This window comes from Cornus florida, unplaced genomic scaffold (assembly GCF_030987335.1).
Source record: "Cornus florida cultivar Cherokee Brave unplaced genomic scaffold, ASM3098733v1 CherokeeBrave_3.0.0_Hap2_Chr08, whole genome shotgun sequence".
NCBI lineage: Eukaryota > Viridiplantae > Streptophyta > Magnoliopsida > Cornales > Cornaceae > Cornus > Cornus florida.
In genome coordinates this window covers 66,412,335-66,436,894 of record NW_026775578.1, presented here as the reverse complement: position 1 = coordinate 66,436,894, position 24,560 = coordinate 66,412,335, and the positions used below count along the sequence as shown (strand labels likewise).

Below are 24,560 nucleotides of genomic sequence, written 5' to 3'. Positions count from 1 at the left end.
TTGATAAAGGTGGATAACAACCCCTTTTCACTAAGTAACCAGGATTCTAGCCTCATCAAGCACTGAATTTCTCGCGCCGAAAGGTGGAGGGCCCAAACTCTAGGTTAATAATTGAATACAAAAAAAAAAAAAAATAAAATAAAAAAACAAAAAACAAAAAAAAAACAAAAAACCAAAAAAAAAAAAAAAAAAAGAAAAGAAAGAAGATGCAAAAGCAATAAAAAATAAATAAATAAAATAAAATAAAAAGTGAGGACTTCTCCCAAAAGGTAAGAAGTGGGAAATGATTAGACGGAGGTTGTCTTAATTTGTAGCCTAGTTGATTTGAGTTTGTAAGTCCGTAGGGGTGTTTGAACACCTAATGCCCTAAAGCCGTCTGGATTGGGAGTCATTGACCTAACTCTTGACCTCATGAATCGCTAGAAAGCTTAATAGATCAACATATTGCACCATGCTTCTATCTTTGATCCTATTGAAAAAAAAAAAAAGAATAAGCGCTCCTAGAATAATAAAGCTTTAATAAAAGGTCCACTCTTTGTCTTGATGATCGGTACTAGATTTGTGTGCTAGTTTGAGGGTAAGGATGTGATTAATTCTTTAGTTGGCTTATGATGGACCAAGAGGGGGGTGAATTGGTTAATCTCTTCTTAACAAAATCAATGAAGTAATTCAGCAAGCAAACAATAAGTACTTAAAACAGGATTTACAAGGAAACCCTTTCAACTAGGGAAAACCTTGGTTCTTGGCCATGGCCAATGAAGATCACTACTAGCTGTATGTACCTTGTTACACAGCTGTCTCACCCTCTGCACATACCCAAGCACAAGAATGGACACTAGCTTTCACAACCAATACACACACTAGCTGATTTCAGTGCACACACACACTCCCCATGTCCTAAGCACCCTTGCTTGGACCAATAAAGCTCATATAGCTCACCACATACATCATTGCAAATGATAAACAAGATAATAAAACTTCTTCTTCAAGTGGAACAGTTTAAGCAATACAAAATACTAAGTTACTGCCTCAAGATCACTAAACTGCTGCAGCAAGTGATTGAAGGGTAAAATTGGAATTTCCTTCGAGATTAGTTCACGTGTAGCTTCCAAAGTCTTAATTTACTACAATACTCATGTTATCATCCTTAAGCAAGTCAGCACAGCATGAGTCTATATCAATGTTCAATCTCAGTTCAGAAATAAGCACAACTCAACTCAGTTTTAGAGGTTTTGCAAGGTCACAACCACAGTCTGTCAAAGTTTTGCCCCACAGCCAATTTCAACAGCTTTGATTCATCTAAATAGACTTGCTAGCACATAGATAGTTCATAGAATAGCTACCCTTAATCATTTTGCACTTAAATCACAGTCTATGCAGAAAAACAAGCTTATCAACTGATTTAAGAGCTCAAAGACTATTTCAGCATGTTTCAGTTCAAAGCAAACTATTGACCAAGTGTAAATAGCATAGTTATACCTGTGACAACACTCAGAAATGACCACAGCAGCTTAAAACTCAGATTCACTACTCAATCTAGCCCTTTCTGCAGCAATTTGGACAGCAGCAGCATCTCAGCACATTGATCACACACAAGGCTTGAGTCAGTGGGTTTTTCTAGCATAAATCATCATTTTAAATCATAGAAAAACTTTTTTAATAATGGGAGCTCGAGAGATCTTTTCTGCAGCTAGCTCTAAGTGTCACTGAATGGCCATAAACCTTAAAAATCACTTATAGCAGCATATATATACCCAAGTGACAATGCTTGACTGCACCTCCATTAATTCAATGTTGTCACCTTTTAGCCAATGATTGCATAGGAACAATTCTGACATTCCCTAAGTGAAAAGACAATGTTGCCCTTGAAAACTCACCAAATAGAGACACCTTGTGCATCAGTAGGAACGGTTCATACAGATGAGAACATATTGATATTCTTCTTTGCTTAACCACTAAGATCTGCAACACCATTGGAGGACAAAATATACCTGGACCATAGCCACGTGTCACACTGCTGAGAGTACTTAAAAAGTTACAAAAACAAGCCTTATACCAGATGTAAATTACATTCAGCATAATCTGTTGCTGAGGCTGCATAAGACACAATGCAGGCTTACCACAGCAGTTCAGTGCAATGCAGCTATCCAGCCATACAAGAAATCATAGAATACATCAGAGAAAGTACTAAAATACCCCTAAAAGCACCTGTGACAAATTCCTTATATGCTGATCCTGACTAAAACCATTCAATTTAGCTGAACCAAGTGTACAAGCTGTGATGAATTAATTCATGCCTATGTAAAAGGACTGTCACTACACTATAAATAGCAATGCTGCCCAAGTGACATATGTTAAACCATAATGCAGATAGTATAAGCACTTAAGCTCACTGGACCAAAGCTTTTTGACATTAATCAGGCAAATAGGACTTATAGAACCTTAGGACCAACAATCTCCCCCTTTTGCCTTTAATGACTAAAGCTTTGATATGAAATAAGGCCTCAAGTATTGTGATACAAATAAGAGAAGAGAAAGAAAACAACCCAACACTTATCAAATGATAAGAATAGCATGTGACACTATTTCGGTCATTTTCTCCCCCTTTTGACATTGAAGGTCAAAAGTGAGCAGGACTAACAATTGCAAAGTCAAAGAGATGGGGGAACAACCCTTAAAAGATCTTAAAGGGTTAAAAATCTATGAGGAAGAAGAGGTTTAGTCATGATATCTGTAATTTGATTTGCTGTTGGAAGATAAGTAATGTCAATCAGCCCTTTTTGAACCTTGTCTTTGAGAAAATGATACCTGATATCTATATGCTTGCTTTTCCAATGTAAAGTGGGATTTTTACTGATTGCAATAGCACTTTGATTGTCACAAAAGAGCTTGAGAGGCATGGAGAATTGAAGGCCAAGATCTGTCAGAGTAGATTGCATCCAAAATAATTGGGAGGTAACTTGAGAGACAGCAATATACTCAGCTTCTGAAGTAGAGAGAGAGACTGTGTCTTGTTTTTTACTAAGCCAAGATACTATATTAGAGCCAAGAATGTAACAGCAACCAGAAGTGCTCTTTCTGTCTGGTAAGGATCCACCCCAATCAGCATCTGAAAATGCAGCTATAGTCATTTTTGGAGAAACAATGTAATAGAGACCATAAGAGATTGTGCCCTTAACATATCTTAGAATGCGTTTGGCAGCCTGGAGATGAGACATTTTGGGATTACTTTGAAATCTGGCTACCAATCCTACTGAGTACATGAAGTCAGGTCTGGAACTATGAGATAGAGGAGGCTGCCAATGATAGACCTATAAAGTGTGGATGGAATTGTTTCTGAGGTACAATTAAGTGATAGTTTAGTATTTGGACACAATGGTGTTGAAACTAGCTTGCTATCAGTCATGTTGAACTTCTTGAGTAATTCTGAGGCATACTTCTATTGTGAAATAAAAATTCCTTTGGATGTTTGAGCAATTTGAAGTCCCAAGAAATACCTAAGGGTTCCCAATAGTGACATTTCAAACCTTGTTTTCATAAGATTGGCAAACTTTGGTGCTAATGAAGTGTTTGAACCACAAAACATGATGTCATCTACATAGATTTGAAGAATTAGAAACTAGTCTTGATGAATCCTGACATATAGGGTGCTTTCAACTTTGCCTCGATGAAAACCTTGTTCAATTAAAAACTGATGGAATTTTTCATACCAGGCCCTGGGAGCTTGCTTAAGACCATACAAGGCTTTGCTTAGTTTGAATACATGAGAGGGATATTCAAAATCTTCAAAACCTTCAGGCTCCTCTAGATAAACTTCCTCACTTAGGTCTCCATTTAGAAAAGCAGATTTGACATCCATTTGGTACACCTTGACCTATTTGTGACATGCAAAGGACAGCAGCATTCTTATAGACTCCATTCTAGCAATAGGAGCAAAAGTTTCATCATAGTCAATTCCAGCTTGTTGTGAATAGCCTTTACACATCAACCTTGCTTTATTCTAATCACAGCTCCTTTTTCATTCATCTTATTTATGTAAATCCATTTAGAGCCAATAACATTTTTGCTTGCAGGTCTAGGTACCAGTGTCCAGGTATTATTTTTGTTAATTTGATCCAGCTCTTCTTGCATGGCTACAACCCAATCCTCAATCTTTTTAGCCTCATAGTAGGATTTAGGTTCAATAGATGACAACATTGCAAAGTGGCAGTATTCTTTGTTATCTTTAGCTTCCAACTCAGTTAGCTTCTTCTTATTCCTTGTTTGAACTCTAGCTTGAGATGAACCAATAATGTTTTCAGCTTGAACCTGCTTCTGCAGCACTAGGTAAGTAGTTTCTTTTGAATTCTCAGGTTTAGTCACTAGAGAGCTGACTTCATTTGAACCAACTGGATTATTGTTGTCTTCAAGCAGAATCACTTGAGGATTTTCATCAAATTTTACATGGATTGACCCAACCACCTTCGAGGATCTAAGATTGTAGCATCTATAGGCCTTGCTCTTTGTAGAATACCCCAGAAAAATTCCTTCATCAGATTTTAAATCAAACTTCCCCAAACTGTCAATGTAATTAAGTATATAACACTTGCTGCCAAATATTTTGAAATAGTGTACTGTTGCAGGTCTTCCATACCATAATTCAAAGGGTGTCCAGGTTGAATTTGGTCTAAGAAGAACTCTATTGATGATGTACACAGCAGTACTAATAGCTTCAGCCCAAAATCCTTTAGCCAAACCTTTTTCAAGCAATATTATTCTTCCCATCTCTTGAACTGTTCTGTTCTTTCTCTCCACAACTCCATTCTGTTGAGGTGTAGCAACAACTGAGAATTCCTTTTTGATTCCCTTGTCATCACAGTAGTGCTCAAATTCTTTCATGGTGAACTCAGAACCAAAATCAGACCTGAGTTTCTTCACAGTGCAGCTCCTTTCATTTTCAATAAGGTTAACAAACTTAATAAAGTGTGTAATAGCCTCAGACTTTTCTTTTAGAAAGTAAACCCACACCATTCTGTTGAAGTCATCAATGAGTAGTATAAAATACTTACTACCACCAATACTTGTGGTTCTGGTAAGTCCACAAAGATCCATGTGTATCAGGTCAAGTGCCTTAGAGGAGTTGATTTCCTTGGAATGGAATGAAACTTTAGTTTATTTTCCTTGTTAACATGCTTTACAAAGATGATCATCCTTAAAACAAATGTCAGGCAGACCTTTAACAACTTTCAGCTTCAATATCTTGGACATGTTCCTTAAATGAAGATGACCTAACCTCTTGTGCCACAACTTAGCTTCATCACAGGCTGTTAAGTTACATTGGGTGACCTGACTTTCTTTAGTGACTGTGTAGACATTTCCTAAGGATCTACTTGCTGAGAACATAACTTGTTTTGATTCTAGATCAATCACATTACATCTTTCTTTGTTAAAGCAGACTTCCTTCCCACTATCACATAATTGACTTACACTTAAGAGATTATGCTTGAGCCCTTCAACCAATAGAACTTCTTGAATCTCTGGCAACTCTTCAAACTTACTCACAGTGCCAATTCCAACAATCTTAGCTCTTTGATTGTCCCCAAATATAACATTTCCACCATCAAACTGCTGTAAGGAGTTAAATTTTGAGCCATCACCTGTCATGTGTCTCGAACAGCCACTGTCAACATACCATTTGTCCTGAGTATTACAGGCTTTAAAAGCTGTATACACAAGAAGACTTATAGAGTTCAGCTTCTTGGGGATCCACATCATCTTAGATTTCACTACTGACCCTTTGTCTTTAACTTTCACTCCTTGAGTTAGGTCTGACTCTTCATATACATCGTAGTGATCTTGAAGTTCCTTGCAACTGATGTAACAAAGTCTCTCTGATTGAAACTCAAAGGATATTGAATGTTGTTAAAAATATCAAACCTTAATCTCAGAGGTTTCATAATGGGATATCTTGCATATACTTCTCCAGTGGTGGCCTTCACAAATGTTAAGTGTTTCTGACTAATCTTAGCAGCTGAATCACATACATATCCAATTCTAGTCTTCCCAATTTTCTTAGTAGATTGTTTCTAAATTTCAGCCATTTTCAAAGATCTCTCCTCAAGTATGGTAGACAGTTCTTCCTTGCATCTTTTAGTAGACCACTGACAGTTACTTTAAATCTTGAGTATGCTTAGAAAAATAAGGGAAATTGAACACATAGCTGACAATTTGAGTTTTAAGTGTTTGGTGAGAATTTGTCTAGACCTTAATAGTTCTGAATTTAGCTTCCTGATTTGAGATTTTTGTTGATTACACTTCACAGCAAGTCTTTCACATTCTTCCAGAATTTCCTCAATCTCTGTGTCAGTATCTTCTTCAGTTTCAACAGACTCTTTTGATGGTTCTAGAATGGCCATGAATAAACATTCATCTTCTTGATCTTCTTTAAGTTTCTCTTCTTCTTCAATGGCTGTTTGCCAGTCTGAAAGTAAGGCTTTTCTTCCAAACTTTCCTTTATTGTTAAGTCCTTCAAACTTTCTCTGAGTTTGCCCTTTAGAGTTAGGACACTTAGATACAATATGACCAGGCTTGCCACACCCATAGCAAGTTAGATTCTGCAATTGAGATTTCCTTTTAAACCTGAATTTTCTGAATTTCTTAGCAAGGTAAGCTACTTCATCCTCTTCAAGATCATCTTTTGACTTAGACTCATCTTCTTCAACATTCTCCTTGGCTTTGAGTGCTGTTTCTCTTCTATGCAGAGTAGGAGGACCAACTCTCATCTCATAAGCTGTAAGAGATGCTTGAAGTTCATCAATCTTCATATTAGATAAATCTTTGTCTTCTAGAATAGTGACCTTGGCATTGAATCTGGAAGTGAGAGATCTAAGAATTTTCTTACACACATCAGAATCTTTAATATCTTCACCAGGAGCTCCCATATTGTTTACAAGATCATTGATTTTGAACATATATTCTGCAATGGTTTCTCTTTCTTCCATTTTACAAACTTTATATTAAACCTTGAACAGCTAAATTTTATTTTCCTTTATGACCTTGTTTCCCTTATGAGCTGCCTGAAGTGAATCCCACATTTCTTTGGCTGTCTTACAATTCTTCACTCTGGTAAATTCTTATTGCTTCAAGGCACAGAAAAGAACATGTTTGGCTTTCCCATCATTAGCTACAGCTATCTTATCTTCAGCAGATGGATTTTTAGGATTGAGAATCACAACACCATTTATGGTAGCATGCCAAACATCATAGGACTGAGACATCAAAAAGGCTTCCATTCTAGTTTTCCAAGAATCATAGTTTGAGCCTTCAAAACCAGAAGCTTTGTTAATAACTTGACCTTCATCCATAGCTAGGACCAACTGCAGGCTTGTTAGAACCTTTCAATGCAAACCCAAGCTCTGATACCAATTAATGGACCAAGAGGGGGGGTGAATTGGTTAATCTTTTCTTAACAGAATCAATGAAGTAATTCAGCAAGCAAGCAATAAGTACTTAAAATAGGATTTACAAGGAAACCCTTTCAATTAGGGAAAACCTTGGTTATTGGCCATGGCCAATGAAGATCACTACTAGCTGTATGTACTTTATTACACACTCAGCTGTCTCACCCTCTGCACACACCTAAACACAAGAATGGACACTAGCTTTCACAACCTATATACACACTAGCTGATTTCAGTGCACACACACACTCCCCCTGTCCTAAGCACCCTTGCTTAGACCAACAAAGCTCATATAGCTCACCACATATATCATTATAAATGATAAACAAGATAATAAAACTTCTTCTTCAAGTGGAACAGTTTAAGCAATACAAAATACCAAGTTACTGCCTTAAGATCACTAAACTGCTGCAGCAAGTGATTGAAGGGTAAAATTAGAATTTCCTTCGAGATTAGTTCACCTGTAGCTTCCACAGTCTTAATTTACTGCAATACTCATGTTATCATCCTTAAGCAAGTCAGCACAGCATGAGTCTATATCAATGTTCAATCTCAATTCAGAAATAAGCACAGCTCAACTCAGTTTTAGAGGTTTTGCAAGGTCACAACCACAGTCTATCAAAGTTTTGCCCCATAACCAATTTCAACAGCTTTGATTCATCCAAATAGACTTGCTAGCACATAGATAGTTCATAGAATAGCTAGCCTTAATCATTTTGCACTTAAATCACAGTCTATGCAGAAAAACAGGCTTACCAACTGATCTAAGAGCTCAAAAACTATTTCAGCATGTTTCAGTCCAAAGCAAACTATTGAGCAAGTGTAAATAGCATAGTTATACCTGTGACGACACTCAGAAATGACCACAGCAGATTGGAACTCAGATTCACTACCCAATCTAGCCCTTTCTGCAGTAATTTGGACAACAGCAACATCTCAGCACATTGATCACACACAAGGCTTGAGTCGGTGGGTTTTTCTAGCATAAATCATCATTTTAAATCACAGAAAAACTTTTTTAATAATGGGAGCTCGAGAGATCTTTTCTGCAGCTAGCTCTAAGTCTCACTGAATGGCCATAAACCCTAAAAATCACTTATAGCAGCATATATATACCCAAGTGACAATGTTTGACTGCACCTCCATTAATTCAATGCTTTCACCTTTCAGCCAATGATTGCATAGGAACAATTCTGACATTCCCTAAGTGAAAAGACAATGTTGCCCTTGAAAAATCACCAAATAGAGACACCTTGTGCATCAGTAGGAACAGTTCATACAGATGAGAACATATTGATATTCTTTTTTGCTTAACCACTAAGATCTGCAATACCGTTGGAGGACAGAATATGCCTGGACCACAGCCACGTGTCATACTACTGAGAGTACTTAAAGTTGTAAAAACAACCCTTATACCAGCTGTAAATTACATTCAGCATAATCTGTTGCTGAGGCTGCATAAGACACAATGCAGGCTTACCATAGCAGTTCAGTGTAATGCAGCTATCCAGCCATACGAGAAACCATAGAATACATCAGAGAAAGTACTAAAATACCCCTGAAAACACCTATGACAAATTCCTTATATGCTTATCCTGACTGAAACCATTCAATTTAGCTGAACCAAGTGTACAAGCTATGATGAATTAATTCATGCCAATGTAAAAGGACTGTCACTACACTATAAAAGCAATGCTACCCAAGTGACATACGTTAAACCACAATGCAAATAGTATAAGCACTTAAGCTCACTAGACCAAAGCTTTTTGACATTAATCAGGCAAATAGGACTTATAGAACCTTAGGACCAACAATCTTGCTAAAGACGTTAAACTTAGCGCCCACATGACACATTGTGTCTTTTATCTCTTATATCATACATTTTCATTTTTATTTCTTTATCTTTCTTGCATTTTGTTTCATTTTACATACTTTCATAAAAAGAAAAATATAAAAACTTTTCACTATTGTGCCCTTTTGTGTAGTCATGCACACTTTCATGCTTTAGCTAGGGCTTAATCTCATATTTCTCTTTCATCTTGTATTATATTGCCTTAGAATGCATGATTTGATTATTCTTATCCCATTTGATATTTGATGTGAGTTTGCTAGTGTGGTTATTCAAATAGGTTATTGATTCCAAGTTTGGGGGAAACCCTTTTCATATTGGATCAGTGCCGGGCTTTATGTTTTCGCCACTACGGTATACTCTTTCCATCTTTTCCAATGTTCTCATTGCACATTGAGTACAATGTACGGTTTAAGTTTGGGGGTAAGGTGTCTTTGTTGTATTCTACTTAAAGATGAGTTTTAAATGCATGACTGAGATTTGAGATTGATGTTAGCTATGATTTTGATCTTTTGAGGACTATATTGCTTAAAATTTAAAATTTGCTTGACTTGAGAGTCCAATACTCCTTGTATGCTTTGTGGATGCCATTTAGGGGTAAATTTTTCGAAAGAATGATATCTTGCTTGCACTTGTGGTCCACATCATCTTGATTTTGTGATTATTTTGAGATTCACTCTAGCACAGGCCACACTAGCATTCATTTATGGGGTACATGCTTTGTTGATTATTGAATTGGTTATATCCCAATTGAGCTAGTAGTGCATTGAAAGCTTTCATTCTGATAAAGGTGGATAACAAACCCTTTTCATTGAGTAGCCGGGATTCTAGCCTTATCAAGCATTGAATTTCTCGCGCCGAAAAGTGAAGGGCCCAAACTCTAGGTTTATAATTGAACTTGAAAAAAAAAAAAAAAAAAAAAAGGTTGCAAAAGCAAATAAAAAAGTGAGGACTTCTCCCAAAAGGTGAGAAATGATAAATGATTAGATGGAGGTTGTCTTGATTTGTAACCTAGTTAATTTGAGCTTGTAAGTCCTTAGGGGTGTTTAAACACCTAGTGCCCTAAAGCCGTCCGGTTTGGGAGTCATTGACCTAACGCTCGACCTCATGGATCACTAAAAAGCTTAATAGATCAACACATTGCACTATGCTTCCATTTTTTATCCTTAGGGATAGGAAAAAAAAAATCGAGTGAAAAGAATAAGCGCACCTAGATCAATAAAGTTTTAATAAAAGATCCACTCTTTGTCTTGACGATCAGTATTAGATTTGTGTGCTAGTTTAAGGGTAAGGATGTAATCATTTCTTTAGTTGGCTTAGATAGCAACATATTTGATGCCGGTTCACTCAAAAAGAATTCTAGAGTTGTTTTGATTTGCATGAGCATTGTCTTGATGTGTGGAGGATCATACTTGCTTGCTTGGTGTTGAGATTTTGGGAGATTTCTTGGAAAAGGTTAAAAAATTACATACTTGAGGTAGTTTTCTCCCAATGCTTGTTTTGCAATATTGGTGCCTTATTTGTGAGAATGAGCTTAATGTTTCTGGGTATCATTTCTGGAAACCCTCACGAGACTTCACTCGTCCACTAGGGGTAACCTAGGGGTTTAAAAGGCTTATTGCATGTGCTAAATGCAATCGTGTTCCCTACGAAAGTGGCGTTATCCATTTATTATTTTCTAGTTTGTAGTTGTATAGTTGTTCATTTCATTCCTTTACTTTGTAGTTCATTGCTAGGGATTAGTAATATTTAAGTTTGAAGGTGTGATGAGCACTGAAAAGTGCATATTTAAACCCCTTAAGCTCGAGTATTCTAGGACCTTATTATATCTTATTTTTTCGTTTTAGTCTAATTTCATTTTTTTGTCCATTTCAGATCAATAATGTTAAAACGGGCTAAAAATGGTTTCTTAAGGCCTTTTTGGAGTCAAACTAAGTCTTGGTGAGAATCTGGAGCAAAAAGGAGGCTGATCTGGAGCAAAAAGGAGGCTGATGCTGAAAACTACCAAGTGAGATCTATCACAGAAAAGTGAGATCGATCACAAAAAAGTGAGATTGATCGAACTGTTCGCGAAAGTTATTAAAAAGCAGATCTAAAGCTCATTTTGACCCAACTCGGGCTGTGATTGAAAGAGGAGATTCTAGAGCCGAGTTCTCACATTCTTGGGCTCTAAAACCCTTGTATATAAGAGGGATTCAACCATTTTTGTAGAGAGACCCATATTTTTACATTATAATTTGTATATTTTCATTAGTTTCTCTCTCTAGAAAGTTAGAGATTAGGATTAGAAGGAAAGAAGGAAGTGGAGGCACATCTCAAGAACACATCTCTTGATCCACATACTCTTTCTCTCTCTAGAGCTTCAAAGAAGAAGAAGAAGAAGAAGATGGAGCCATGTTTGGAGCTTTCCCTTGAGGGTTTCATAACCATATCCACCTCCTCCAATGTTGGCTAAATCTACACTTAGGGCTTGGATGAGCCCTAAGTCTTGTGTAATCTAAACCCTTGTATTTCTATTTTTGGGGATTTATATATATATTGTTGTGATTAGTGCTTAGCCTTGTGATTGTTGATTTAATTCTTCCTTATGATTCTCCATTTTAATTACATGTTGTCTTATGTGTAATTATTTGGGAATTGATCTCTACACTAGATTCTCTATGTTGGTTGCATGTCTATGTGTGATTAATTAAGGATTTAGTGATGGCTAAGCATGGGTTTTCATTGAATGCGTTTGTCAATTAATTTGATGGATTATATTTACACTTGATGGGTTGTTCTACAATTTAATTCATGCTTATAGGTAGGTAGACAATCTTTGCTTGGTTTGAAATTCCACACTTATTATTGCAAATTTCATGATTCTCTAGATTGATGTGTGCTCTCATTAGACCCATTTGTTAACTAATTGATGGATTATGCCTTTTTTGTCTTTGTGGGTTGTTCTACACTTAGTTTACTTGTTGGTTAGGTAGACAATTCACTCTAGCATTAGATAGTTCACACTTTTACATGCAAATTGTGTTTATGTTTGTCGCCACATCTAGATTGCAATAATGTATTCCCCATTAATGGAAAGCAAGTGGTTAATTACACGAACTTAGTGGTGATTCCAACACCTTAAGACCTCTCTTCATATCTCTTAAATCCCTATCTCTCGCTAGTTTACTTTTCTTGCATTTTAATTAATTGTTTTCTAAAGTAATCAACCAACCCAACCCTTTTTTGCAATCTTTTGATACACTAGAGTCAAAGTTAAATTCCAACACATATAATCCCTGCGGATGATCCTTACTCGCTATACTTCATTAGTTGTAGTAGTGGTTTTTATAAATGTAAATTTGACTAAAAGGCTTCCGAAACCACAATCATATTTTGACCTTGCAAAGCGACCTCTCACATTAAAAAGTCAATTTTCTATCACATAGAAAGAGGCTCGTCAAAAGCCACCCAAGGATTGAATCAAAGCCACCAACTTTGTAAACAAAATAAAGAACACCCTCTTTGAAAATACAACCACCTCTTCTCCTTTCAACCCAGATTTTAAAATCCCAGAATTGATAAAATGGCCACAACTTGTACGTAAAAAGGGAAACTCATGATTTCAAGAACATTTTTCCTTCATAAGGCAACTTGAAAATCCTACCACAAAGGACTTAAATTGAAGCTCAAATATGATGACAATGGAGGAGGAAAGTTTTTATTCTACAATTCTGCCGAAAATGATTTGTGTAAATCTTCTCTAATATGAAATACAATAGTTAGCTATACACACACACAATGCAGCCACATACACCCACACATGTCAAGCCTACACATAGCCAAAGCATGCACCTATGAAATGACTAAAACACCCATCCTTCTTTACCAAATGCCTATTATGCCATTTACATAATAAAAGTCTACTTTGCCCTTTAAACAAATAATCAAATGCCAAATATGCCATTTGCAAAACAAAAAGTCCATAATGCCCTTTATGAAATAAAAAAATGACATTTAATTAAATTAAACACATTTGCAACTTAAATCATAATTCTGACAATAAAATAAAAATGCATAAATGCCAACATGACCGACCTAAAAAATGATAAAAATGCAAGTGCTCACAGTTCTGAAAAATATGGAAAGTGTAGAATGTGTCCTAACCTGTTTAGAATCATTCCTAATGTGTTGTTCTTACATTTTTCTTCAAAAGATCTTCAATCATGGTAAGTTTGAACAACTTCCCAGTTCTGTAGTTGCTGTCGAACTTGATAACTTGTAGACCAAGTAACTTGAATTACAACCCAACTTGAACATGTTTTCTTTACGATAATTGCCAAAAATAAAATAATATCTCACAACCATCACTGGCGGTCTGGTTGGTTTTTGGATTTAGTGGAGGAAAGGAAAAGACAATAAAAACGAGATAATTTTTTCATATTCGGTTCTCTTGGACAATAATGAAAAGAAAATATGATAAAGAAAGGGAGAATTTTTATTTTATTTTATTTATATATACACACATATATATAGTGACAAAGCAAGGAAAAATATTTAGGGGGGCGCAATGAACTTAATTTTTTTCTTTTTTTTCTTTTTCCTTAATTTCTAATTAATAGTGTAGCAAAACAAGAAGCCAAAAAATATTAGTGAAGTAATTGAGATTCATATATTCTTTATTCTAAAAAGTATGTAGTAAAAAAATTAAAAAATATAAAATGCAAACTTTATGTTCATAAAAATTCAGTGAAATTAAAGACAATAGGGAGGGGGAAAAAAATAATAAGAAGAGAGAAAGGTTATTCATACATCATATATGAGTGTAAGAATAAAAAAATTTAGGCTAAATTACACTGACACTCTCTTAGAATTGCCTTTATTACACTTAGATGAAAATTCTCTCGAAAATCTTAGAGAAACACTACCTATCAAATTTTCCATCCTAACGGTGTTAAAAAAACGCTGTGAAATGTCTAGATTGCTCTTTAATCTTTAATTGATTCTCAATATAAACAGAGTGGCTAGAGGCTACGTTACCAAAAAGCCCATAATCATTACACTTGGGAAAACGAAGCCTCTCATTAATTTCCCTCTCCTCTCTCTTCTTCTCTATCTTCGTTCCCTCTCTCCTCTCCACCTACCACCATCACTACCTCCACCACGGACACTTCCTTCCACCCTTTACCCCCACCACCTTGTCACTCCAATTCAATCACTAGCCAAACCACTGCATCTCCACCTCAATCATACCCAGATGGGTCTCTTGTCTTTAATGAAGAAAGAGTGTGAAGAATAGAGACTGTAGAGATTTCGCAAGGGAGATTGGTGGCGATGGAGGGCTGACAAACGGTGGTGCAATGGGGATTTGTAGAGTATCGATTAAAAGGAAAAAATTGACCAATCTTCGTCCGACCCTTGGGGATTTGCAGAGAATCCGGCAGATATGATGACTAAGGTCATTCCTACTCTCAAGTTAAGACACTAACTGGACTTGATTGGTACTTGCAATTGTTGAGGCCCTTGGGGGCATGTGGAAGAGGCGAAATGAGTAGCTAGAGATTGTGGAGCTTGGCGTAATTCGAGCCAAGGTGGAGATTTGTGATGTTGTGGCCCGAATTTGGTGTCGCGTCGCACTGCGACCCATTGGATGAGCTTTGTGTGGGCCCAAATTTTTTGACCCGTTTTTTGCTTGTGGGTCGTGGACCCTAATTAGTACTCTCTTGTAGCTTGATATATAAAGGCACTTAGGGTTTGGAGTAGGATCAGCTTAAGACACTGAAAATTGTAGAAAAATAGAGCAAGGGGCTGAAACTTGTAATCTCCTACTATTCGCATAATGAAAACTTTTGACGAATCTCTACTGTCAATGTAGGCTTTACTGAACCACGCTAAATCTTCGTGTTCTTTGCATGTGTCTTATTTATTGACGTAACATATGAAAATATACATATATGTATAATTTGCAATTGTGACATTTCACACTATAGATTTTCACATTGTAGTGCATAGAGTGACCAAGAAGCGCTCGAGAGAGAGAGACGTGGGTTGTACTGGAGAGTGAGGGAGAGCATTGAAAATTAAGGGGTATTTTTGTCCATCTTATCTTGGTAAATTGGTAACTTAGCGAGTCAAAAGTGCCACTTCACAAGTCAAAGGACATTCAAGTCATTTTACCATATGTCAGGTAGACGACAGGGGGAGTGTTTGTATAAAATGGAGCAAAACTTCAAGGGGGTTCTTGGACACCACGCCCGACAAGTTTCATCTAGGTGTAATAAAGGCAAACCTCAGTGGTGTCAATGTAACTTACCCAAAAATTTAAGAACTTTGAAGAGGAATATTAGTTTGATTGAAGAAAAAGAATGCAATTTTTTATTTATTTTTTTGGGATCAAAAAACTTGAAAAAGCAAAAAAGTAAAAGAGAAAATAAAGAAAGAGAGATTATTATAAAGGGAGAATTTTAGGGACGAACATTTTGTAAAATTTTAAAAAATTACCTAAAATAACCACATTGGGCCTAGGGGCAGCTTTAGAAATGGAGAATTTTAGGGGGGCATTTTATAAAAGTTTTAAAATTTACATACACTAGAGTAAAAATATATATACAAATGGTGGTGCCACATTGGGCCCAGGGTGGCAAGTGCTCTGTCCCTGTGTGTATATAAATTTATGTATTAAGATTTTACTTGCAATTTGTTTTTTATTTTACCTAATTTAAGTCATTTAAAAGAATTAATTTATACTTCTATTGAAGCTTGAGAAAAATACTACAGAAATCTTTCTTCCATCAATTTTTCCTCTTCTTTTCCTTTCCCTCACTAGACCTATGAAATGGATGGAGCATTAGGTGACTTACTGTGGAAATAAATAATTTGTGACTCACCACTTCTAAATTTGTTTTGAAGTGTATCATTTTGTATATTGTTGCCATTATATGTTAGCGCTATGGATTTATAAAACTCTGGAACTACATGTATATATATATATATATATTATATTGTTATAAAAATTTTCTTATGGATGTCCGGAATTATTAAATAGGTTATCCAAGATTTGAGTGGTTGGGAAACAAAAAAAGCTTGAGCTTCTCAAGATAGCCAGTGTTGTAATCGGTGAGTTCTATATATTTAGGCGAATTAATTACATGGGATGATACATATAATATTTATGGATGGCCCTAGTGATCTCTCTCTCTTCAATGTTTACAGGATTACTGATACAGATAGGAATAATCAATACAACCATTTGTCTTATTCATAACATGTCTCCGCCTAGCTAAGAGAGCTTCTTGATACCTTGCTGTAACTTTTGTACTTGCATGCCTCAATGGTTTGAAAATCACCACTTTTTGTTTCTCTTCTTCTTCTTCTTCTTCTTCTTTCTTTGTTTTCAGTTTTCCCATTGTATTCTATTTTCCTTTTTGCTTGTGAGATTCATAAATCAAGAAATACAGTTCAATCGACAAGTATAGTTTCCTTGGTTACCTTTACGAGACCCTTGTTGACTAAGCGTGATGCATTTCAGTTTTTTATGCTAGCCAAGAATAATGCTTTCTACCGTTATCTTTCACTTTATTTGACCCATATGTACAAATAAAAATCATATATCCCGTGGTAATCTCCAGTGCGGTGATCAATTTTGTGTGAAAAGTATTTAGGGTTTGATCTAGTTCCGGTTGATCGATTACCATGTTGAGAGGCTATTGTGTGGAATTGTGATTGTGTATCCATTGGATAGCCTTCTTGATTGTAGTGTACAATTTGCCTGTACAAACAAGCCTTACATTGGCTTGTATTTCAGAATAGGGACAGTACGTACTTGTTTCCTTCCTATCTCTTAACTGGAGCTTTTGATTTGTAAATATTGCTACCTTTTAATCTCTCTCCCTCTCCACAAATTCTACTGGGAAAAGTGGTTCACAAAAATGTACTGCATAATGTGGTTTCTTGATTTATCAGTGATATGTTCTCTGATTTCATTGACTCGGTTCAGATTGCTTCATAGCTCTTGCTTTCTTCAATGGTGTATTGTCAGCTTTTATATCTATAGGGGGTGGATCCCACAGATTTCACGTGGCATAACAACATGGCACTGGTCGAGCTCAAGCACTGTGATACCCCTTGATTCTAAAGCCACGAGTGATCGAGTCCGAACACACAGATCCGAGGGATACCAAACAATTAAGTATATAAACAAACATTTGAACACAAAAGAATAAGAATTATAAATAAGCGGAAAGAAAACTAAATAATAACTCCTGTTGTGAGATTTATATGTATCACTCGTAAGTACACGAAACTTTGCAGATATGGTTTACTTGTACGGGTGTTGTACCCAAGGGACTTGTGTAAATTAAGTTTGTCAACAGATTTCTTAAATTCCAAATTAACTTGAAGTAGGATAATCGAATTGTAGTGATTAATTCTAAATTAACTAAGTTGAAAAAAATAAAATAAACTAAGGAACAATGATTAAATAGGATGTAGAAAATAGAGAGAAATGACTAGGGGTATGATTTCACCACTAACGTCGCACCACTAGTCAATTGCATCAATTTATTGGAAATATATCATATAACATGCACAGGGAATTAATCATGGCTATAAACACATATTAATTCAGCTAGAAAATAATATAATTTAAAGCTAAGCATGGACTATCTTCGATTGGTATAAACCATCTGCCTAACTACTTTATTCTAGGGTGTAACATGGTCTATCTTTTCTAGGCATAATCCATCAAATCTCTAACATTATATTCAGATAAAAACCATTGTGTAATCATCTCATTCACAACTACAAGAAGTGAATGAGTTGTGTTCAATTACAAGATTAAAATATCTAAGACAAGATAGAAAAATATTTGTAATTGAATTAAAACTCTAAAACCGATTCTTATTGAAAATTTAATTAAAAACCCTATAGATTACACAATCATGCATGATAAAAATTGTTCTCCAATAATTTAATACAATCAAACCAGTGTGCTAAGTTAGGGCTACATCATAACCCTAGCAAAGCGTTTAGCCAAGCATGACTGGAGTGGAATTCTTCATGGTTGAGGAAGACATCTTCACCGCCATGGATCGATCTCTTCTTTCTTTTGACTGCTCCTCTCTGATCTCAGCCTCAAGCTCCTCTGTATGATTTTCCAATGTTGTAGAGGACCCCCTTTAAATAATAAAAGATCAACCCTAAAGTTCCCTTTTTCATATAGGAGACATACATAGAAATTCTGGCAAATAAGGACTCCAAAATTCGTACAGACTTCTAGGCCAATTTTGACAAGGTAAACAGCTGTTTTAGGGAATCCTCGTGAAATACAAAATTGTAGCTCTTCGAATTTCCTTTCAACCATAAACTATTATTAAGAGAATAAAACATGCAAATAAAGGGGCTAAAATATATAACATTCAGCGCCTAACAACTCCTTAAATTATATAATAATTAATCCTCCAAGATAAATATCCAAATCCTCAAAAATCATTACAACTCGGGAATCCATCAAGTGGACCCCTAATAATGTCCCAACTGAAATTGAAATAACTAAACTGAAATCAAATCCAAAACTAGAACATGTAGAAGAGTCCTACGTAGAGTCGGAAGAGTGAATAACTATATCTGCTTGGCACAATCAAGCTCTAAAACTGGAACTATCGAACACATGAAAAATAATAGTGAGTCAGGCCGACGAACAAGTTCTACTCTACTACAATCCAAGAAGAGACCCGATACACGTATATATCCTAGTCAACCCAACAATATCTAATAGTCCGTATATATATATAAATACATACTAAAGTTTTTCACTAAGCTATAGGGCGGCCACAACCTGAATAATAGGCAACATGCAAATCGTACATAGAGTGGGCATGAGTACCTAGACCCACCAGGGCACACTACAATCCACTATAGTTAGCTAGTCATCCTATGCAATATACGCACCCTAACCATAGATCCTGAAACTCACGCTTATATCATGGCATATATCTATACATATATAAATTCATCATATCCAAAACATAAAATAAATATCCGATATGTCAGCCAACTGAATCAGTTGAACTGACATGAATATATGTAGGATTTAACATTTAGTTAATCCATTCCGTTATACATGAATAGGTAGGATTTAACGTTTATAATTAATCTGTCCCAAATATACCACAATCCCATATTGGTACATATAATGCATACAATCTATAAATGACGCAACAGAATAAGTAACGCATCAAATAAATCCAGAAATAAAACATGATAAAAATCATATACACAATCCTTCCATAAAATTAAGCAACAATAACAATCCTAAGTAGCATGCATTTAATTTACATTAACATAAAATTAACATGCATCACAAATAGATTGTCTAAACCTTCTTAACAGGATTAAACTATTTAGAACCACTTATTTGATTAAACAGTTTAAGAACATAATTATTCTTTAATTAACTTTTTCAGTTAATTAAATTACAACTTAGCATATTATTTAGTATTATGCATTCCAGTCCATATTTGAGTCAATTTAGACTAATTTGAAACTAGTAAATCAGACCCAACCAAGACCTAAACAAAATTCCTAAACTTATTGCTCTAAGCAAAACGGTCGACGTGTTTTTCCCTAGGCGTCAACGGGAAATCGTAGGCGTCGACGAGAAATCAGAGATGTCAATGGGAAAACTTAGACATCGACGGAAAAATCGCAAGTGTCAACTGGTTCATGCAAACCGGTCGACAGAAAGTGTGCAGACATCGATCGGTTCATGCAAACAGATCGACGTGCTCCCTGAACCGGTCGACGTGAAATTGGGATGTTCATCTTCTCTGGCTCTGGCGACTCTGTCCTCCTCTGTTAAGGGCACTAAGGCTACTGTTCTAAGTCCCAAGTGTTCCCAACCATTATTTAACATCGTTATACATAAATTAAACAAGTTTAGAACAAAAATTCATACAATAAAATTTAAAACAAATCAAACATATACACATACAAATAATCTAATGCAATTCATCTAATAGCATGCATACATGGTTCATTTTAATAATTAAAAGTTCCTGGAATTGTCCTAGGACTGTATAGAACACAAGTCAAAGGGAGAGAGATAGAAGAAGAACTTGCCTCAAGATTTCGGTATGAAACCTTAACTTCTTCTTCCCCGATGAACTTTCTGTTTTTCGGCGACCCTTGGTAGCCTTCAAACTCCTTTACTGCTCCTGGTTCAACCCACGAGCAACACTCCTTCTTCCTCTCCTTGGTTCGACCTTGATTCTTAGCCAACCCTTCCTTTCTTCCTCTCTCAGTTCCCTCACAACTCTCCGTCTCTCTCTGTTGTATGCGTAATGGGTTTTGTGTAAACCCTTGGCAGACACAAACTTATGTATATATTCTATATAAAAAAAAACCTAATCCTAATTCTAATCCAACTTCTAGTCGGCTAACTTAGAGAAAAATTAAACAAATTATAAGGAAAAATAAAACATAATAATACATATATATATATATATATAACTTGGTCTGTGTGTGATATATATACATAACTATATCTATATATCCCTTGAATATATTTATAATTTTAAAATATTAATAACTAAAATGTCCTAATATACATATATACCCATATATATATGTATAGCTATCCATGAGTATTAATTCGTACCCATTAACCTCCTATCCAAGTAGTCCATGTGACTCAATTGGATAGTCCTCCTATTATCCAAATTCATCTCTTTAAAATAAAATAAAACAAAATAATTTAATTAATATAAATCTAACAAATAATGACACATAATACACCTTATTAGATGACAAATAAATTCATACAACAACTAATCATTTAGGCACACAAAACAATTAACTCAATTAAAACATATAAGCAAGTAGTCAAATAAATAATTAATCAAATAAATTGCAATTACAACAATTAAATAAATACCAAGACTATCCTTTTAAAATTAGGGGTATTACATTATCCCCCCCCCCTCCCAACAAAAGGAATTTCGTCCTCGGAATTCCCACATAGACTCAGCTTATTGTGGTGACTCCACCACACATACATTAATGGTATGACCTTGTTGCGAAGAAATTGGTCCCTATGGTCTATAATACGACACGGTGGCTCCACATATGTTGCATCCGACTGTAACTCAATTTGACTAATGTCGAGATGCTGATAACGATCCTTGTCTTGCAAAAATTTTCGCAACACGGAAACATGAAACACATTGTAGACACGATGTAAGTGATCTGGAAGTGCTAACCGATAAGCTACAGCTCCAACTCAATCCGTAATCATAAAAGGACCGACAACCCGTGGTGACAACTTCCCTTTCTTTCCAAAGTGCATTACTCCGTTCATAGGAGACACTTTGAGTAAATCCTGAAACTCCAAAATGCGTGTACGACGATCTGCAGAACTCTTCTTCCTACTCTGGGCAGTGCGCATGCGATTCCTAATAAGATCAATCTTTTCCGAGGTATCCTTAATGAATTCAGGACCCAAAATCTACTATCTCCAACCTTCGTCCAACAAACAGGGGATTGACATGGTTGACCATATAATACCTCAAACGGTGCCATGCCAATAGTCTTTTGAAAGCTATTGTTATATGCAAACTCCACAAGTGGCAAATAGTCCTCCCAATGACTCTTAAAGTCAAGGACACAAGAACGAAGCATATCCTCTATGATTTGATTAACCTCTATGTCTGTTCATCAGTCTGAGGATGATAAGTAGTACTAAGATATAATTCTGTACCCAAAGCCTGTTAAAAACTCTTTCAAAATCCTGACACAAAACACAAATCCCTATCGAATATAATAGATAACAGTATGCCATGTAACTTCACAATCTCTTAAATGTAAAGTCTCACCAACTGTTCCGAAGTGAAATCAATGCAAACAGGCAAGAAATGAGCTGATTTGGTCAACCTATCCACGATGACCCAAATGGAATTGTGATACTTAAACGAATTAGGTAATCCATCCACAAAATCCATAAAAATGCTCTCCCACTTTCACTCAGGTATAGGTAGTGGTTGTAGAGATCATGACGGTCTCTGATGATCAATCTTAATCATTTGGCAAGTACTATACTTAGAGACAAAGATAGTAATGTTCTTCGTTATACCTGCCCATCAAAACTACCACTTTATATCCTGATACACTTTGTCTCCTCCTGGATAAACAGAAAACTCGGAATAGTGAGTCTTAGTCATTACATCCGTCCTCAAATTTTCAGCAGAAGGTACTACTAAACGCCCTTTGTACCACAAGCCTCTATCAATCCCAACATGATAAAATGGAACATCACCAGAAGCTAGCTCTGCAACTTTATCAATGCATTGCTGATCTGTGAGTTACCTTCATTACCGTGTGAATTATAGGCGGTGTAACTATCATGCATGCCATAAAAGCGTCAGACAACTCATCAATTATTTGCAAAGCATCCCACTCAGTGGCGAATAATGCAAAAAGACTAGCATAGGGTCAGCGACTGAGTGCATCTACCACCACATTTGTTTTCCCTAGATGGTGCTGTATAGAGAAATAATAGTCTTCCACAAACTCTAACCATCTACGACATCGCATATTCTACTCCCGCTGAATGAATAAATACTGTAGACTCTTGTGATCGCTAAACAATCTGAAGGACTCTCCCAACTGCGTAAGGCAAAGACCACTGCTGCCAACTCCAAATTGTGTGTCGGATAAGCTCATGAGGCTTAAGCTTACGAGATCCATACAAAATTGGTTGCTTCTCCTGTATCAAAGCACAACCAAGACCTTGCAAAGAAGCATCTATGTAGACCAGATAATCTATCCCGCTCTGTGGAGTAGACAGAACAGGTGCAGAAATCAACATGTCCTTTAACTTATCAAAAGCTTTCTGATAGTGTTCATCCCATACAAACCGTACACCCTTCTTAGTCAAATGAGTGAGTGGTCCCGCTATCTTTGAGAACCCCTGAATGAACCTATGATAGTATCCTGCCAATCCGAGAAAACTTCGAATCTCTGTAGGTGAAGTAGGTTGTCCCCACTCTACCACTGCAGAAACCTTGGCTGGATCCACCGCTATTCCCTTTTCTGACACTACGTGACCCAAAAACTTCACTTCTCGCTACCAAAATTCACATTTCTCGAACTTGGCATATAACTGGTGTTCTCGAAACGTCTGCAACACTGTGCAAAGATGTCTAGCATTATCGTCCTTTGACTTAGAATAAATCAAGATATCATTAATAAATACGATGACAAACTAATCTAAATAAGCCCTAAAAACTCTGTTCATTAAATCCATGAAGACTGCTGGTGCGTTAATCAATCCAAAAGGCATGACACGAAACTCATAAGAACTATAGCTAGTGAGAAATGTTGTCCTAGGAACATCCTGCTCCCTAACCCGAAGTTGATGATATCTAGAATGTAAATCAATCTTAGAGAAATACGTATCTCCCTTCAACTGATCAAAAGATCATCAATTCTAGGCAAAGGGTACTTATTACGAATAATAACCTTGTTCAACTCCCTGTAAACTATACACAAACGAAGTGATCCATCCTTTTTCTTCACAAACAAAAACTAGTGCTCCTAATTGCTGAATCTGATCCCTCAATTCGTGCATCTCCACTGGTGTCATCCTGTATGGTGCACTAGCAATAGGCATAGTGCTTGGGGTTAAGTTATGACGACCCTGGTTTTTAGGCCAGCGCGTCCTGTGATAAACCGAAGATTGACCCGATAGCGGATCCAGATGCGGAAGCAAGAAACAAGTCAACAGTCTCCCAAGGCACAACACACCTCTAAGACACTTTGATGACCTTCCATGAGATCGTGGAACTCAATGAGAATTGACGCGGAAGCAAAAGATCAAAAATATGACAAATAAGCCCCCAGGGGCAAAATAGTCATTCTGAAAATTCTAGATTCGGGTGCCACTGAGCACACCACTGGAGAGACAACAAAAAAATAATCAAGATGGACTCAAGAATCACTTGATTCGGAGTCCGGATGGAAGAGAAAAGTCAAAACAAAGTTTTGACGTCGCCGCGGCCGTGAATAGTAACCTGGGCAAAATGTGTGCCGTTTTGAGGTACTAAATGATGTTTTCTAGAAAAACACGAAAAAGAAGCCCCCTTAAAATAATTTTTCCAAGTTGACCATGTCAAAAGAAAATTTTATTTTTGACGTGAAATCCCCGAAATGCCCTTACAACAGACTTTTTCAAATAATGCAAATGGGCACAAGAAATCAGATTTGACGCGGGGTTTTTCAGGTCCGAGATGACATTTTCT

General features: G+C 36.3%; 1 protein-coding gene across 1 annotated transcript; it reads right to left on the bottom strand.

Annotated features, from left to right (window-relative positions):
* Positions 1 to 5,163: 5,163 nt before the first annotated feature.
* Positions 5,164 to 6,980, bottom strand: LOC132270427 (uncharacterized). Its single transcript, XM_059771607.1, has 2 exons — positions 6,244 to 6,980; positions 5,164 to 5,851 (listed from the first exon to the last, which is right to left on the bottom strand). Exons 1-2 carry the CDS (start codon positions 6,978 to 6,980, stop codon positions 5,164 to 5,166), a joined length of 1,425 nt encoding a protein of 474 aa, XP_059627590.1.
* Between the last annotated feature and the right edge of the window lie 17,580 nt (positions 6,981 to 24,560).

What these genes read in the sequence shown, in the direction of transcription:
- LOC132270427 (XM_059771607.1), bottom strand. Translation starts at nt 6,980, where the DNA reads ATGGAAGAAAGAGAAACCATTGCAGAATATATGTTCAAAATCAATGAT. An exon ending in CTAAATTCAGAACTATTAAG is followed by an intron (nt 5,852 to 6,243) that starts GTCTAGACAAAT and finishes TTGTTACATCAG; the next exon opens with TTGCAAGGAACTTCAAGATC.